Source organism: Coffea arabica, chromosome 8c, assembly GCF_036785885.1.
Source record: "Coffea arabica cultivar ET-39 chromosome 8c, Coffea Arabica ET-39 HiFi, whole genome shotgun sequence".
NCBI classification, from domain to species: Eukaryota; Viridiplantae; Streptophyta; class Magnoliopsida; order Gentianales; family Rubiaceae; genus Coffea; species Coffea arabica.
The window spans coordinates 45,684,730-45,701,993 of record NC_092325.1 but is presented as its reverse complement, the minus strand read 5'-3'; the positions used below and the strand labels follow the sequence as shown (position 1 = coordinate 45,701,993).

At 37.5% G+C, this 17,264-nt stretch overlaps 3 protein-coding genes across 5 annotated transcripts; 2 read left to right on the top strand and 1 right to left on the bottom strand.

Annotated features, from left to right (window-relative positions):
- The first annotated feature begins 555 nt into the window (after positions 1–555).
- On the top strand, positions 556–2,921 carry LOC113704302 (small ribosomal subunit protein bS6c). Of its 2 annotated transcripts, XM_027226109.2 has the most exons (3): positions 581–1,091; positions 1,498–1,599; positions 2,379–2,921. In XM_027226109.2, exons 1-3 carry the CDS (start codon positions 732–734, stop codon positions 2,616–2,618), a joined length of 702 nt encoding a protein of 233 aa, XP_027081910.1. In that variant the 5' UTR covers positions 581–731; the 3' UTR covers positions 2,619–2,921. The 2 variants fall into 2 exon arrangements, with proteins under 2 accessions (XP_027081911.1, XP_027081910.1); XM_027226110.2 differs by lacking the exon at positions 1,498–1,599 and having other exon boundaries at positions 556–1,091.
- Positions 2,922–5,426: 2,505 nt separating this feature from the next.
- On the top strand, positions 5,427–7,973 carry LOC113703657 (probable E3 ubiquitin-protein ligase RHA4A). 2 transcript variants are annotated; one of them, XM_072062304.1, is made up of 3 exons: positions 5,427–5,879; positions 6,227–6,303; positions 7,137–7,973. In XM_072062304.1, exons 1-3 carry the CDS (start codon positions 5,658–5,660, stop codon positions 7,426–7,428), a joined length of 591 nt encoding a protein of 196 aa, XP_071918405.1. In that variant the 5' UTR covers positions 5,427–5,657; the 3' UTR covers positions 7,429–7,973. The 2 variants fall into 2 exon arrangements, with proteins under 2 accessions (XP_071918405.1, XP_027080897.2); XM_027225096.2 differs by having other exon boundaries at positions 5,431–5,879; positions 7,008–7,973.
- Positions 7,953–14,197, bottom strand: LOC140013189 (cellulose synthase-like protein G3). The gene is made up of 6 exons (XM_072062301.1): positions 13,464–14,197; positions 11,470–11,619; positions 10,888–11,013; positions 9,650–10,093; positions 8,985–9,332; positions 7,953–8,579 (listed from the first exon to the last, which is right to left on the bottom strand). Exons 1-6 carry the CDS (start codon positions 14,061–14,063, stop codon positions 8,031–8,033), a joined length of 2,217 nt encoding a protein of 738 aa, XP_071918402.1. The 5' UTR covers positions 14,064–14,197; the 3' UTR covers positions 7,953–8,030.
- Positions 14,198–17,264: the final 3,067 nt, after the last annotated feature.

Sequence of the window (17,264 nt, the reverse complement as noted above, 5' to 3'; positions counted from 1 at the left end):
TGCAGCAAATACGTAAAGGCCTGCAATTTTTTTTTTTTTTGGGTAGAATTCATAGGTATTCACATCTATTTTATAATCTGCTGCGATTAATCCTATTCGAATCACGTCGAGTCTCTTACAAGGAAAAATTCTCTCAACATTATATTTTTCAATCTCATGAATTTCAAATTCCAGAACTCATGGTTAAGGGATGCAAGCTCATCCCGCTTGAACCAACAGAGTAAAAGCCTACATGAATGACAAATGAAGACAACATTTCATATTGTGAAAGTATACCAGCAGCTTATGCACTCACTCATCATTATTAGAAGTGTTTGGATAATAGATTATTTGAAATAAATTTTGTTTAAAAAAGATACTATAATGTTTTTTTTGATATGATGTATATGAAATAAAAAAGTGATTAATAAATGTATTAATGATGTAAAAAATAAAATTTAACAAATAATTTACTATCCTAACAAATGTTGACAACAATTCCAGCTTCCTCACAATGAGACAATGGTCAAATTAGATGATAAGTTCGTGTTATGGGTACCTGGAACAAGGCACCACTGCCACTACTACATGTTTGCGTTCCAAACGACGCCGTAGGTGAAGTGTCCCAGGAAAATCAGTAAATTGTCCCCTTATCCTGTCACTGCAAAACTTCCCATCTCCAGTCCCTCCAATCCAACAAAGAATGTGAATGCCCAGTGCCCAGAACTAAAGTCCCTTCAATCCCAACAACAATGCTTTCGTCTTCTTTAATTTCCTCACCTTCACTCAACTCCCCCTCCCCCACAGTCCTCTCCTTCACTCGCTCACTAAACTCACCATTTCCTAAATTCCATAAACCCCTCCACCCGCTAACCAAAATTCCAGTTTTATCAGTAAAGGCTCAGACTTTGGACTTCTCGGGTTCATTTTTTGAAGGTGGCTTGGGTGCCGATGATGACCCCCCAATTTCACCCGGCTCCGGCATCGCTGCCGTTGAGGATAAAGAAGAGCCCCAGTGCCCACCTGGGCTTCGACAATATGAGACCATGGCGGTGTTGAGACCCGACATGTCTGAAGATGAGCGCCTCACTCTTACCCAGAAGTATGAGGAGGTACTTTTCTTTTTTTTTTTTTGGGTTTATTCGAATTAACTTCTATTTTTATCTGCTGAAAATTGTGATGGTCAATATGCATGTTTTAGTGGCCTTTTGTTTTTCTTAAAACAGTTGTCTTTGTGCGTTATTGGTTTGATTAATGGTGATAAAGTTAGCATATTTTTCAACTTCTACAGCTACAATTTTAGGACAGCTGGGCTTCTTGTAATGCGTCCGATATATTTCAACTTCTATAACTACAGCTCTGTTTGGATCGCTGAGTTTTCAAAATCAGTTTTTCAATTACTATTAAAATTGTGTTCATGATTCTTCGGAAGGGCTATTTCTTTTTATTTTTTTTCTAGGTGTTTAGAGAAAAATTTGGTTTTCAAATTGGGGAAATTTTGTTTCTATTTTCTTCTAGGATACAGCTTACAGTGTGGATGGTGTAAAGGACACCAGTGCTGAAGAAGCGAGTTTTGTCATGTCAAAGTTTGTGAATAATGTTGGAATACCATCTGTCAAGGTGCAGCAGGTTACTTGTTGTCTGATGATATTCCATTATAACTTCCTATGACCCACGTAGATTTCCCACTAAAGCGTGGTATCTCAGCAGATTTTTCAAAAGTATTTCAGTCTGCTACCCAAAGTTTTTTTTTTTAAAAAAGAGATGGTGGTATCACTCTTGCAATTTGTTTACTTACTTAATGCACCACCTGCTTGCTTTCTTCAGCTTACTTATGCTGTCCTTGTCCTTCGACCAATTATACATAATTCGATGTTTACATTCACTTTGATCTCCCAAATGTATGTTGGGAGGCTGTAAACTAATCTTAACCGCTGCGAGTATATGTGCAACAGTTTCCCATCTTTCTGATGTCCACTGCTAATGCACATATGTTTCTTGGGTAATGCTCTACAACTTTGCTCTCCTTTTGAAAGTTGAAACCAAAACGCAGGTGATGTGAAATACCAAAAGCAGCATCAGATGTTCAAATTACTGTAAAAGGTTTAATTCTCATAAGCTAACAAGTATAACTTCAAGCATGTTGGTTTGTCAATTAATTTACACCACGAGTTTCAATGAGCAATACAATCATTAACTAACCATCTTCATGAGCAAACCAACTTTTCCTACGATTAACTGAGACCTACTATCCTTGATATAATAGCAAAGGAGGCTCAAGGGCTTGTTGAGGAAGGCGGTCACATATTGAAATTATTTGGATGTCAAATTCACTTATGAGCTGTCTTTGCTTGAAAAAAGTTGTTTTAAGTGGTGTGTTTAATGTGTCTTTCCTACAGTTGCTTGTTGCTGGTGGTGGTATGTATGTAGAAGTGTTCAATCGAGGGGTCATTCCACTTGCTTACAGCATCAGAAAGAAAAACAAAGCAGGAGAGACGAACACTTACTTGGATGGAATTTACCTTCTCTTTACCTACTTCACTAAACCTGAGTCCATGGAAGTTCTTGAGTCAACAATGAAGGCAGATGACGATGTTATTCGGTCCATGAGCTTCAAAGTTAGGAAAAGGAAGTACTGATATAAGTTAGTTTGGTTCGTTTATCTGGTTGAGAAAGGAGGGCAGGTTGGAGTAGACAAACATTTCCTGAGCTTGAGAACTGGTGTATTTTGCTTGTCATTTTTACTTAGAATTGAATTTAATACGAACATAATAATCAGTCTACTGGGAAAAGCACTACTCATTTGCTTGTTTTTACAGTGGAGCCTGAGATTCTTGTACATCTAACTGCACTGATCTGTAAGTTGATTTGGCTTGTTACAATGCCTAATCTTTTAAACACATCTGCCTGGGGCATTCAATGCTGTCTCCAGTTTTGCTGTATGTGCCAGTTTTTACATGACGAGGCATGCCAAGTTTTCTTACTCGCTCTTACACGCACGGGATACATTGAATAAGCAAAGTGGCAAACTTCATATTACCTCCTGCAACCCATTCAGTATTCACAAATAGTATAACGGAATTTGTGGCGAGTGCATCTTTGTTTAAATGGAAGTAAAGGTAATCTTCCGCGTTCAAAACCTTTTTCTTGCCAATTGCAAGTTCCAGCCCACTTTGCTTGGATTGTCCTTGGACGAAGCATCTCCTGACACAGAGATTCGTTAGGCCAGCCCCTTTCTTTAGTTCTGTATCGTCAACTTTCTCCAGTTGATGATAATTGATTGGAGGGTTTGGATGCTGGATTGTGCGTAAATCAGACCTTAAGCTCGTTGGTTGGTGCGACAATTTTCATGCTTTACTGCGAAGATGCATGATTATAAGTTGACCTAAGCCAGACCGGTGCAGTAAGCTACCATATCTTTGTTCCCCTGCTAGATGTTTTGATAAAGCTGAATTGCTAATTTCGGCCACTTCGAAAATATATCCTGAAATGCCTTTTTTTTTTTTTTGGGGCCTTTTAGAGGTGGTTGAGCCGTGAGAGGTGGTGCGGTCTATCTTGGGGAATAATAGAATGTCAACCTAAATGGTAGAAAAATCGACTTTAGAGGACTAGGATTTATTCAGAACTGTGATAAAATTCACAATGCACTAATCATTAATCAATTATTCATCACCTGCGGGAATTCAACCATCAAAAGATTTTCCAATGGCTGCTTTTGCCAATGTTGTTGTGTCTGTAGCACATACACTTCCAGATTACAATAATATCAACATGTTTTTATATGGAACCTTTGGAATCTCAGGCCTACGACTTTCATTACGACCCCTCATTTCAATATAAACCAAAAAAAAAAAAGAAGAAGATGCAAGCCACTTGCTTCCTCAAATAACTAGCTAGTATAAGAGAGAGATCAACGATGATACTGACGTTGATGCTTGTGCCAAATTGCCAATTGCTGATTGCCGCCATGTCCAGAGAATCTAGTCTCACTGGTGGTGGTGGTGCAGTTTGAGATATGTACATAGCCCCACTTTTCACTTTTCAGAGAAAAAGCAGTGAGAGGAGGCTCTTCATCACCCCCATAAGCAACAGTTGATCTTTATCCCCTGAAAATGCCCACATGAAGCAGCATCTACAAAGGTTTCAATATCAAAATGAAAAGTGATCTCAAGATAGTAATAGTATAGAATAAGCAAGAAAGGGAGGATGTATCACTTTATAAAAAGTAGATTCAGGCTGCATAATCTTGAACAGCAAGATATTTTACCAATCGTGTTAATTTACACGCTACTAATCCAGATTTTGTTGAGTGGCCAACTAAGTTAAATCTTACCAATCCATATTTTATGCCTTCACATTGCTTTCTTCTTTTCTACTGTAAATTAGGCTATCTTAATGCCAAAAAGTTTAATCGCCTCACCTATGATCATGGATCCTGAGATCACTCCATCACTTCTTGTTTGCTTTCTTTCTTGCTTATGTTTTTCCTCATCATTTTTAAGTAAGTTCGTTCCTCTGCTTGACATTCAACTGTGGAATTAAGTGCCGTATTGATCCTAACCGATGAATCCTAATATTTATCGTAGAGAAGTTGTGAGTTGTAACGCTCTCACTATTTTGTACACCAAAAATAGTGGACACTGATTTGCCCTTGGCCTTGCCACAGTCGACCAGTAGGCGTAATGCTGGGCTCTATCTTTGGCTTTGTTGGTAAAAAGGTGCATTAATTTTGCATAAAATAGGAAGGCAAGTGAAAAGGCAGACGCTGATTGTGGGGAGGCATAAAGTACACAGCGATGTGTGCAGCAATTAATCAAGAATAGTTCAAATCTTTGGCCAAAATGGAAGGTAAAAAAGGACTCTATTACAGAATAATGCTTCATCAAGCGTTGCAGAAGTTTGTTTCCCTGATCCAGGGACATAAAACCCTTATCCAGTATTTTTGCAACCCCAACTGAAGTGTTCGGTAACAAATGAGCGCAATTAATTGATCTTGATCTTCTTACAAATGACCATCTTGACTGGATGGTTAGTCACGTTCCGGAGTTTTGGACCAGGTGGCTACTTTACATACTTGACCTTTGAGGAATTAGATAGAGGTTAATCAATCATGCAACAGCAGAAGATTTTGCACAAACTTGCTTCATTTCCTCCTGGAAACTAGTCATGATAGGAGACCGATCCAAATAGGACAAGACCAAGTTCTGTTTTCCAAAAAATCAAGGCAAAAAACAGCCGAAGAGGATAAAATCCTACCCTTCCTTAATCTGTTTCCGCGAATAACAAAAGATGGATCACTATTCTTTCCAAATGTGTAAATTAACGTAACAAGGTAGAGAATCATCACAATCTTATCTTTAATCTCCCGTACAAGTACAACACCTGCTGATCATCCCACTCCTCAACTCTCCCTCCTTTTGGTTTCCACCTGAATCCAGAAAAGATGAAGACAAGAGAGGGATCTTTTGCCGTGGCAAAGTTTCGAGCTTGTCGCATTAACTGAAAAGCGAGAAGAATTTCCCACGTTTTGCTCATCACTTTAATACTGTTAAGTCCTTTTAGGCCGACAATGTATGTAACTACCATATATACCTCCTGTCTAACAGCCTTCTGATCTCATTCTTTTTAACCTCACTTAATAAAACCATCACGAAATCTTAGACCTTTTATAAATATTCATGGGGTTCGATCCTCAATCTCCGAGCCCTTCTCACTTTTATTCCCAAGAACTTCAGCTTAAACTGTACCAGGCGTTTATATTCTCAATCCCAATACTCTTTTCCATCATTCTGTTTCTCCTGTTTTACTTGTTCTATCTCAAGAAGAGAGTTTCCACTATTTCTTCACCTTCAGCAAACCTTACGGAAAGCTCAAATCAAGCGGCCCTTGTTCATTCATCGGTAAGAACTCTCCTCTCCGATACACACATGGTGATCCATAACCAAGAGAAGAAAAACAAAATAAAACCAACTTAGATGACCCTAGTCCACTTAAGTAGTAGTTCTATATTCCTACTGCAATACACAAATTTGCCAGTTAAGAGTAGCTGAAAAAACAAGACAGACATTATGGTTGAATACCAACTTGTTTAGTTCCATAAAGTTCTAGTGATGTCTCCTGCAGAAAGATTTACTTCAAGCTTTTATACTTGTTACCAAGGAATACATGTACAGTGATTGATAGACATGAGGTGCTTTCATCAATCTTGTAATCTGTGTTTCTAATCAATCTTCTTTTTCTGTAACAGGGGACAGATGTGGAGATCCTCAAGGAAAAGCTCCCGGTAATACTATTTGATGAACATTCAAAGGCCAAGGAGAGGCTGTAAGAATTCAAATTTCCTCTCTTAAAGTTTTGTAGTTTATCTCAGTATGCAGAAGGCGATCTTGGTGGGTTCAATCCTTTACGTGTTAAATTTTGCTCAAAATGAATTTCAAGTTCGCTGCATCGATGAAATCAGGGCTCTGTGAAAATGGTACACGTAAATACACTTCGAAGATAGTAAATTGATATTATATATAGTTCTCACAGATTTAGTGCAGGAAATCTGAACCAGTCTTCTGTCTCTGGAGTGATTTCATTCTTCCTAGTTATAATAGCCTAAGAAACAGCTCCACCTGTATTTTGGAATATCGAATTCTTCAATCTCTCTACTTTAATAGCAGCAGATTAAAATGAATCCCAGTGAACTGTACTCCTAATGAACTCAATTCTGGAGAGTTCGCTGTTGTTATCTGTACTGAATTAATTAGTGCAAACGTGTTATTCAAATTTCAAGAAAATGGCAAAAGTTGGCATGGAAAAACCTTTCACCCGTAAAAAGAGAGATGGAAACCTGGTACCTGAAGTGATTAATTTGGTGCGATACTTTAAAGCACAAATGTGTACGTATATGCAAATTGGATAGATAAGTTCTGGGGAAACATTTCATGCAGTAGGCAGTAACCACTGGGCCATGGGATCCAGCTGAAAGAGAATGTTCTCTGCATTGAACTGAAAATGATGATATTCACGCATAAACTTTACAGGTGCTGTGTTTGCCTTGGTGAATTTGAGGTCAAAGAAGAACTGCACCAGCTCCCATCGTGCAAACATGTTTTTCATACTGAATGTATACGTCATTGGCTCCATTCAAACTCAACTTGTCCACTTTGCAGATGCTCTGTTGTTATTTCAACCAAAAATAGCAACCCTGAGCCACCTGCATCTGGAAATAACCTACCCACTCCAGATGCTCAGAACTCCAACCAGAGTCCGCGAGTCTTCTATGCAGAACAGCAAGAGCAACTAAGTATAGTTGTGACAGATGTTGAAGATTTTACAGGAGAACATCGTATAGTTCCAAAGGAAGGATCATCAGGATCTAGTGATTCTGTTTGCATTGACAACGAACAAACTAATTTACATGCAGAATCAGTCATTATCAGGGTTCAAGGTTCGAACACGTAATCCAGAACTCTGTTCTTGCACCTTTTGTACAGAATGCGGAGAAATGGTAATTTATCACCACACATGACTCGAAACAACAAACCAGGATTGCTTGATGAATCAACAGCTTGAACAAGGATAAAGTGAGAAGACAAATTGTCTCACAGAATTGTGGAGCTGCTAAAAGGTGCAGCCTCAGAAGAATTCGTAGCACTGATTTGCCCTCACTCCCTTATTCTATTGCCAATAAGCTAAATTTGGATTTGTTATGATCAAAGAGGGCAAAAAGGGCTCCCCTCTTTATCATATTGAATGGGAGTGTTGAAATTCTGACCTGGTAAGTTCAGATACCGGATGTCATGGAATTTAAACTGTAGTTTATTTTCCCTCCTTTTCCACTTATACATGTAATTGACTGTAAACCTTGTCGGGAAAGCCTCAGTGTCTAGTTGTTCTAATTGCGGAGGTATTCCTTCTTCTTTAAAGAACGTAGCTTCCACCATGAATCAGAGTTGTCCATGGAGAAGTAAAGTAATTTAAAGCTATTTCAGGATATTCTGCAAGTATTCATTTAGATCTTTCTAATCCCGGATACATTAGCAACAAAGGAAAATTATCCCTTACTAGGTCCGGAGCATGAAAGAACCCATAACACAAAGACCCAAAGCAATAAAAGCCGAAATGATGGTGGTTTTGGTAGGCATTTTGCCTTTATCAGCTCTCAGGACCATGGCCTCGTAAAGTGGCATGGAATTCAATACCGCGAAACCAGCAATAAACAACTGGACAAACAAACCATCCAAGTTTCCTCCCCTGAGCACCTCCAGGAAACCGCCAAGAAAGGCGATCAAATTGATAATTGCAGCCACTGATAACAGCAGAAACATCGGTGACGGAACCCCAAATTCGAATATCCCCTGACCATATCTTTTGCCTTGTTCATCGTCAACTACTTTACTCGTGACATTGAAACCCTGCGTTGGAATGCCTACAAGCTTGGAGAAGAATTCAATGGTTCCAAACAGGTATGATGTTAGGCCTCTGATGAGCCACATTCTTTGTTCGTTCCACCACCTCTCGAATGTGCTTTTGGCCAAAATGAAGTCTAGGCACTCTTGTATGTATGCCCCGAGAAATAAAAAGGCGTACAGGTAAAACCATGGATCAGATGCCTGCAACATTGATCAAAAAAGAGATAATAAATAATTGAATTTTCAAGTGATGCTATACTATATAAGAAGCGTTAACTACAAACAGGCAAATCATGAACGTAATTTCTGGCTATTATCACGAACACAAGTACCATCCTTGTCATTTGTATTTTCATGTCAATGCAAAACAGTAAGGTAGTGTTTGTTTGCAAAGAAAAGTGTGAGAAATTGAAGGAGAGTCGGTTTTTTTTCCAATTCGTGTATATGTTCGGTTGGCAGAAAATTTAAAATTTTCTTGCACTTTTTTTCACTTTCTTATATATATTTTGTGTCCTGCAAAAACAGGATTGAAGGAATATTGGTCGCTAGATACAAAAAATTTAGGATATGAGAATAAGCCCATTAAAAGCTGGACGTGTTTGTTACCTTGGGAAAGATGGGCATATTGTTGAGGAGAGAGAGCTGGGGAAGGAAGGCATAGATGGCGACGGGAACGGACCAAACAGGCCAGAAAGCATAATGGCCGAAACAATGAGCCTCCAGAAACCCAACTGCCTGGACCCCGAATGTTATTGGGCTGAACTTGGAGAAAGCCACCTCCAGCAGTCCTACGGACCATCGCTTGGTTTGGCTCAAGGCATCATTTAGGGAGATGGGTATGTCCCCAAGAAAAGCTGGCCTCTCAGGATCGCAAAATGCTGACTGCCATCCCTCGCAAACAAGCCTATAACCTGTGTAGTAGTCCTCCACCAATGAGCCGTATTTGAATCCTATCTGCACATCAAATTGTGAACTTCTTTTGCCACCAAGAAACAGCAAGCAAAGCATCACGAGTATAGAGAAAAAAAAAAAATTCTATTTAATGCAACTGTATACAACCCAATTATACGACTATAATGAGATTCAGGGATTTGGGCCTCTCCAGATGGACTTGTGTCCAATTGTGTAATTTTCTTACAACATTCATTTGGTATAAAATGATTTAACTTTAGTGCAAACGTAAATTTTGTCAACTTACACAACTAATTTACGACAATTAGATCGAGCCCAACAAGATCGGCTAGAAAGGCGTCTCACTCGACATTGCATACCTTAGAACCCCAGTTGGTGTGGTTTTCGTAGTTGCAGCCAGCTACCAGGTTGGCAAGCGTTAAATTTTTTGCAGACGTAATGGGCGCCTTGACAACTTGGTCTGGACTCAGTTCTGGGATCTCTGGCTGAACACGTGATGATGGTCCGCCAAAGAGAGCCCGTCGAAGGAAAAAGCATCCGGTGCCATAGTAGTTTGGGCCTTTCTGCCCATCCATGCCGCGCGGATTCATTTGAAATAGTGGCTTGAACTCACAACCATAGATGTCAGCCTTGTTCAGCCCGTTAAATATCTGCGGCAACTGTATGTAGCCGAGGTTGGGCCGAACTGAATGGTCCATGAAGAGACAAAGAACCCGTTGGACTGTGTGTGGATCGTTGGAGAACATGTCGCAGTCCAGTGTGAGAATTACGGGTGCGTTGGTCAAAACTGCCGATACTCGAAGCTTTGGAAAGAGAGATGAATAAAAAGAGTCGGTTAGGTTAGGTTATATATTAACGTTATGTTTAAAATCGGGAATCAGAAGCAATGGATGCGTAAAATTAACGTCTTATTCATTTGCAAGCTTATATTTCACGAACACAGATGTGAAAATGCAGTAGTATTAGTCAAAAATAAATATATTCTTTCTTAGACTGTAATTTTTAGGACTGTATGATGATAAGCTCATAGTATAAAAGTTTAAGTCGCTCCGAAATTTATTTAAATTCTTGACCGAGAACTTTGAAAATAAATATGATTAATCTAAATTCACGAAATATAAGACTTTGAATTTCAAATTAGCATGACATCTTTCATTTTAGAATTAACTCTTTATACACCTACCTATATCATATATGGCAGTGATTTTTTTTTTTTCTGCCAGTAGCTGTGGATGTATGATGACGCATGTGCATGATTTGAATTCATATCGTGTAAAGAAAATTGCATACGAACAGAGTATAAAAAAAAGTTATCCTTTCTTTTAATATATATATATATATATATATATATATATATATATATATATATATATATATATATATATATATATATATATATATATATATATTTACGGCGTTCTAGTGATCTCACCATAACAATTTGACAAGTGTTAGTGATCCTAGTAGAGGATGTGAGGTGAGGGGTGAGGAAGGGTGGACGCGGAGTTGATTGTAAAGAAAGCAGTTGGAAGAAGGATGCAAAATTGCAAATGGCGGCACATAAAGCTAGCTATGAAAATTTGCCCGACTTACGTACCAAGGCATTGAGGGCACCACCCTTAAAATGATGCGGGGATGTCTTGCTTTTCTCTCGGGAAAGGTAGATGAGATTTGGCATTGAATCTCCAGTTATGTCTCTGTCCTGACGACTGTCCAGTAAGACCTGCACAAGTATGAATGTGGCCGAAGAAAAAAAAAATTAAACGTACGTATGAATTGAATGTGGAATTAATTGCATAATGTACTCTACTACGACTGCCACTGATAGAAAATACTAGAAGGTAAGTAGCATAACGTACCAATAATATACCAACACTACACACACACACACATGGTAGCATAACATACTTTTTTTTTTTTTTTCTTTTTTCGACACAGGGGTGTCCGGATCAATTCTTACAGAGGCCGACTAATCCCCTGCGACCTCAAGTTCGAGTCCAGCGGAGCCGAGACTCGAACTTGTGACCTTAAGATTCACTGATGAAAGACGCTACCGCTAAACCATTCACACGGAGGCGCATAACATACTTACTAATTGAGCAATGCAACATCTCATCTTAAATTGATGGTGAATTTTGTTTTGCATTAATTAATTATTACAAAAATAATAATGAGTAACCTGAACTACAGAAGGATGTTGGTGTCGAGTGAATCCTGGAGTCCATTTACTAAAAGCCGTGCGCTCTTGCTCGCTGCTGATGTACTCATCCGCTATCTCACCTTTCGCCGCCGCACTTTCTACCCTCAGCTTCATCTTCTCATACATCATCTGGGAGGGACGCCATGCATGGCACAGTATCTCAATTAAACTCCTACTACTTCACAAGATATAAATAAATGCTTTTGTTCATTCATAATAGAAGAGCATAAATCAATTAATGTAAGTTTATTTATTTATTTATTGCGAGTGTGTGTTCAGAAAACAAAATTATTGATGCACATCTTGATCTTGTTGTAATTTTTTGAGCCACACAAATTATTCTCATCCAATCAAGGTCGCGAACCATTATTGTACCCGAATTCCTGCCGTGTGCTGTCTGTCACCCCCGACGACTGCTCATCAGCGAAGGGCCAGGTTTAGATGGAGGGTTTGGATCACATCTACTAGTACTGATTAATAGGTAGGACTTGGTCAAGCGTGACATTGTTGACAAACAACAAAGCTGACGCTAGAGTTGCATAGCATTATCCAGACCCTGCTGCTGCATTACACATTCTTAACTTCTTTAAAGTATAGTGGTGGTACATACAATCATATTAATTTCCACATCACTAAGCTAAGCATGCATTTGACTGTAGCTCATAACACCAGAATATTCTTTAGGATATCAACAACCTACAGAGTTGATAATTGGTGATAAAAAAAAAAAAAAAAAAAAAAAGTTGACAGCAGCATGAAACTAGCCCGAGGACGGCTAGCTACTTGAACCAACCAGATGGAACAAACACCTCGGGATACATACAAATATGATAATGTGATGTGGGGTCACATGATATGATCGTCCCCCTGCTGCCAAGATATCTGGAGACTGAACCACATCAAAATCTTTTACCTTCTACTTACTTGCTTATGAAATCCTTATTCGTACTAGAGCAGAAGGATATAATAGAAAAAAAAAAAATGAGTTTATGCTCACGATATTACCAATGCTTTCATTTGTTCTACAATCAATGCTATATATTTCTCACAAACAGTAGTAAGTATAATCTAGTATTGGTGGTTCAATTCTTATTCAATATCTCGATACAGATATCCATTGTCGCGGATGATGTCGTAGCTTAGGTTATACTACATTTTTGTCTTTTCAGTTCCGGCTTCATAACCCTTTTGGCTATCGAAACCTGACAACCAAAATTGCTAATTCCTAGAAGTGATAAGTTAGGGACTCTCCTTTCCCTTTTCTGCGTTGTTAAACACACTATCAAAGTAACAAGCAGGTATGAGATACTTTTGGCTCAATTTAACTTGCAGTTACTGGCCATCTTTTGATTTTTCACAAGATTTCAAGTAAACAAAGTACAATTGTTTATAAGTAAATGGTTAAAGTTCATATATATATATATAGACACACACACAACCAAGTTCTGAAAGTCCTTGGATGGCTTTTAACTTATGTAACACTTTATATTGGCGTCTAAACGGAATTTGTGCCGTAACACCACGCAAAGTCATTTTCGGTATAAGCATTTAGATTCTTATATCGTAGCTTGAAGCTTTTGCCAGAAAACCTTCTGTATTACTAGTATATGCTAATTAATACCACATAAGCAGGAGGGAATGGAGAAAGTAGACCAGAGAACTAGTATATGAACTTTTGTCCAGTTTGGTCCAATTATGTAATTATTACAATATTTAGTGCAAAATAGTATGACTTTGATACACATATATATATTCTACCAAAGTTGTATGAATTCAAACCAATAGTCACGAAAAACATAAAAATTTTATCAAACTCATACAACTAATTTATGATTATACCAAAGTTGTGTGAATTCACACCAAAAGTTACCAGAATCCGAACATGACAGAATCAAAACCACTTCGAGTTCAAAAGAAGGGAAATTTTGCAAATACAAACTACTTGAGAGCTGAAGACCCGTGCAGTAAGTTACCTTGATATGTTGAGTTTTAGAGTTTGCTGAATAGTTAGAGCTGAAGTAAGCATCCGGGCACCTCTCCATGATGCTATTTTCCCTGCAGAAAGGTAACCAATGTCTACCAAATTTTGCAGCCTCCAGGAAAGCAAACAAAGTAAGCTGTGAACCTCCGTCATCCGATACATAAACAGAAATCTTTTGGGTTGGGTAATCATAAGCCATAACTGATAAGGCCGTGTTAATAACAGTCAAAGGCGGCTCCTTGTATGGATCTGCAGTACATATAAATATGTCCAAAGCAGGAAAACTTTCCCTGGAAACCACTTTCTCTAGATTTTCAGGAAAAACTTTGCGAACTAGTGGATTCATGCGAAAACACTGCGTCGTGGACCACATGAAAAAAAGAAAAAGATCAGCTATAAGCAAGCAGATGGATACAGAGATGGAAACTAAGGTTTTGGTCTCTTTAGATAGCGCGAGTGTATGGTGGTATAGTAGAGCTAAGAAGGAAAGTATGTATATAGCTGCAAATGCACGGTTAAAGTATCTGCGACGCAAGAACCTGTGAGAATGGAGTGGTAATGGTGGTTTATGTTTTTCAGTGGCAGTCGCCATTGCTAGATCTTATGCTGCTACACTAGTCTGCTTTGACCGCGGGGACGATGGATGATATTAAACGCTGGATGGTACCCTTTATAGACGGAGTGACAGACCTCTAGAAGTAGATCTCTCTCTCTCGATTTTTCCTTTTATTTATTTTAAGGACAATAGATGCATTGCAACGCTATCAATAGTTTATAGACGCCTCTAAGTGTCAAAGTGATAGCATCTATAAAGTTTGGACAGTCGATTATTTTTTTTAATATATTTATTTATATTATTATTATAATTTTTAATATATTTTTTTAATTATTTTTTTATCTCACATAAATCACATTATAAAAAATATTATAGTAAAAATATATCAAATAACTTACAATCCAAACATACCCATAACGCTTAAAATTGTAATCTTGATATTTTTCTTATTTTAAACCACTTTGCAAGTCCCTTGCATGAAAATTAAAAGCACAAGAAATGCAATAATTGACTTTCGACTATAAAAAATACGTGAAAAATTATATATGATGAAATTTTAGGATGAAAAATTACCTCTTCAAGATAGAATAGCAGAGAACTCTATTGCTGTATAAATAGTGTGATACCGAAACACTGTAGAATCTTTTCTCCTTTTTAACTAATATTTCCAAGAATTTAGGTGTGTATGTAAGTGTCCAAGAGCACGAAGTAGGTGGCTTTTTCGGAGAAGTACAAGCTCACAAAACTTTCCATTTGGATAGTAAAATTATTTAGAATAATTTTTTGAAACTAATACTGTAAACACTTTTTTGATATGATGTGTATTAGATAAAAAAAAAGTGATTGAAAAATGTGTTAATGATATCAGCAGATAAACTTTTGTAAATAATCAAGTGTCCAAATAATTGGGAATACACCTTTTTTTAATTATTATTTTGTGTTTTTTCTGATTTAGTACGAATTAAGAAATGCCATCAAAGCAGAGAGAGAAGATAGAGAGAAAAACAACAATAATGTTGGTTTGGACTCTTTGAATGGAAGCAATAATGTTGGCTTGGTGGCTAGCGCAGTCGTGAATTTAATTCGTTGTTTTCTGGTGGTTGATGCTTCCACTGTTTGAAGAAAGATGTACTAGTCATTTAATTAGAATATCCCATTGAAGAAAAGTTACATAATAGTCTTTTTCAACGATTCCACATATAATTGAGACTCGAGCAGCATTACTATTTCAGTCAAGTCCTCTAAACAAAATATGCTTCAGAGCAAATTGATCTCCTAATCATAGGCTTTCCCAGGAAATAGTGGAAAAGAGTTTTATACGCTCTCTGGACAAAACGTCAAATGGACGTACGAGACTATTTTCACATGATATCTAATGTTCTGACGCAAAAATTTCGAGTTGAAAATGGTCAATTGAGTAACGGAGATAAATTAGTGGATCCCCTTAGATGGCTTTTGGACAAGTTTTTCGATTAACTCCTGCATTTGTTTAAATGAGCGAGTGTGTGTGTGTTTCTTACCGTTAAGGGAAAAAAGAGTAACTGAGATAAATTGAATGTTATTAATAGCCTATGTCCAGTGAATATTACTCTCAATTTTCGTTTGGGTTGCTATTTTTAGAATTTCTTTTTGAAAAATATGTTATAATAATTTGATATATTTGAGATAAAAAAAGAATTAAGAAATATATTTATAAAGAATGTAAAAAATTTTCAATGAAAAATTACAATCCAATAGAGTCGAGGAAACTTTCTAAATGTTAGTTTCTTACTCACGACACGCGGCGAATACGGGTATTTTGTAATCTTGTGATGACAAAGGCGTTTTGTAATTATACGGTGCACGATATTAGCCGCCATGATTGGGATTTATTTTGGTTTTGGCACTGATAAACAAGTTCAAATTATAATTGAAGACGATTCGATGTCTTGCAAACAAACATAAGAAGGTGACAGAAATTCTGCATGCATGTAGGATAACATGGTTTTGGCTAGATTTATTGGAGGAGCTAAGAGGGCAATGAAAGCAAAACCCTTCTTTTTCGTAGCATCTGGAAAGCGAAATTTCATTTATTTACTTCAGGTACGAAATCAAAATGCCATTTATAAACAAATCATACAAAAAAAAGGTTCTTTATAGGTATGCTGCAAATTGGAACCAAGCGCATCATAATGCGAGTAAACGTGTCAAATTGTAACGAATACATGTACCCATTTCTTTCTCGAGTGGAACCCTTTTCCTCTCTCTCTCTCTCTCTCTCTCTTTGTTTGGGTCCATGAATTGGTTATCGCACGATCCAATTAATCCTTTGTGGATCGGGGGAGAGGCTGCCCAACAACACCGATCATAGCACACAGGATTCAAACTTTTTCACTTGATTAGATTACTACCACCGGTTCTAGCCCTCGGACTCGGTCTCTTTGTTTGTTTGTTTTTCCTTTTGGGGTTGGGTGCTGGTTTGCCTCGTGACTTTCAAGACATTAAAATCGTATAAGGAGCGCTTTTCATCAAATGGACAGCCATGGAACGCCAAATTAAAATTCGCAAGATGTAGCTAATACAAATTGCGAACACAGAGTCTAAAGAAGATTTTACAAAACAAAGTCAAGTATAATGATTTGCAACAGGGCAACCTGAAATTGGCTCCATCCAGTGGGTTTGTTTGGATTGAGCATTATTTCTCCAATTTTATTTGTTTACATCATCATTACAATTTTCGATACATCTTTTTATCTTCCCGATTACCTTTTTATTTCACATACAACACATCACAAAAAGTGCTACAGTAAAAATATCTCAAATAACTTACAATCCAAACAAATATGAGACATTCCATGCAATGTCTACAGGGCAATATTAAATTCGTGAATGCTGGTGATTGATGGCCGAGGAGGTTTTGATCTATTTGCTAAAATTGAGATCCCACTTCTTCTGCATTAAAAAAAAAAGTAATAATAATGATTAAAAATATATCCAATCAAGAATTAAAATTTTGAAGTCATTTTGCTTGCGAGCCCTGCTCTGTTCTAGTACTAATCGAAAGATTAATCTTTTCTACATCAACTATATATACACTAATGAGTGCATATGCATGACAACTAATTGCAATTTGAATCAGAACCTTAAATGTTGCATATGTGACACAGTGCTTGTCAGTATACAGAAAATTATAATTTTTATTCTAATCCATGCTTGAACCGGAACTGGGCCATGCATATGTGTGTAGGAAGCGAGCAA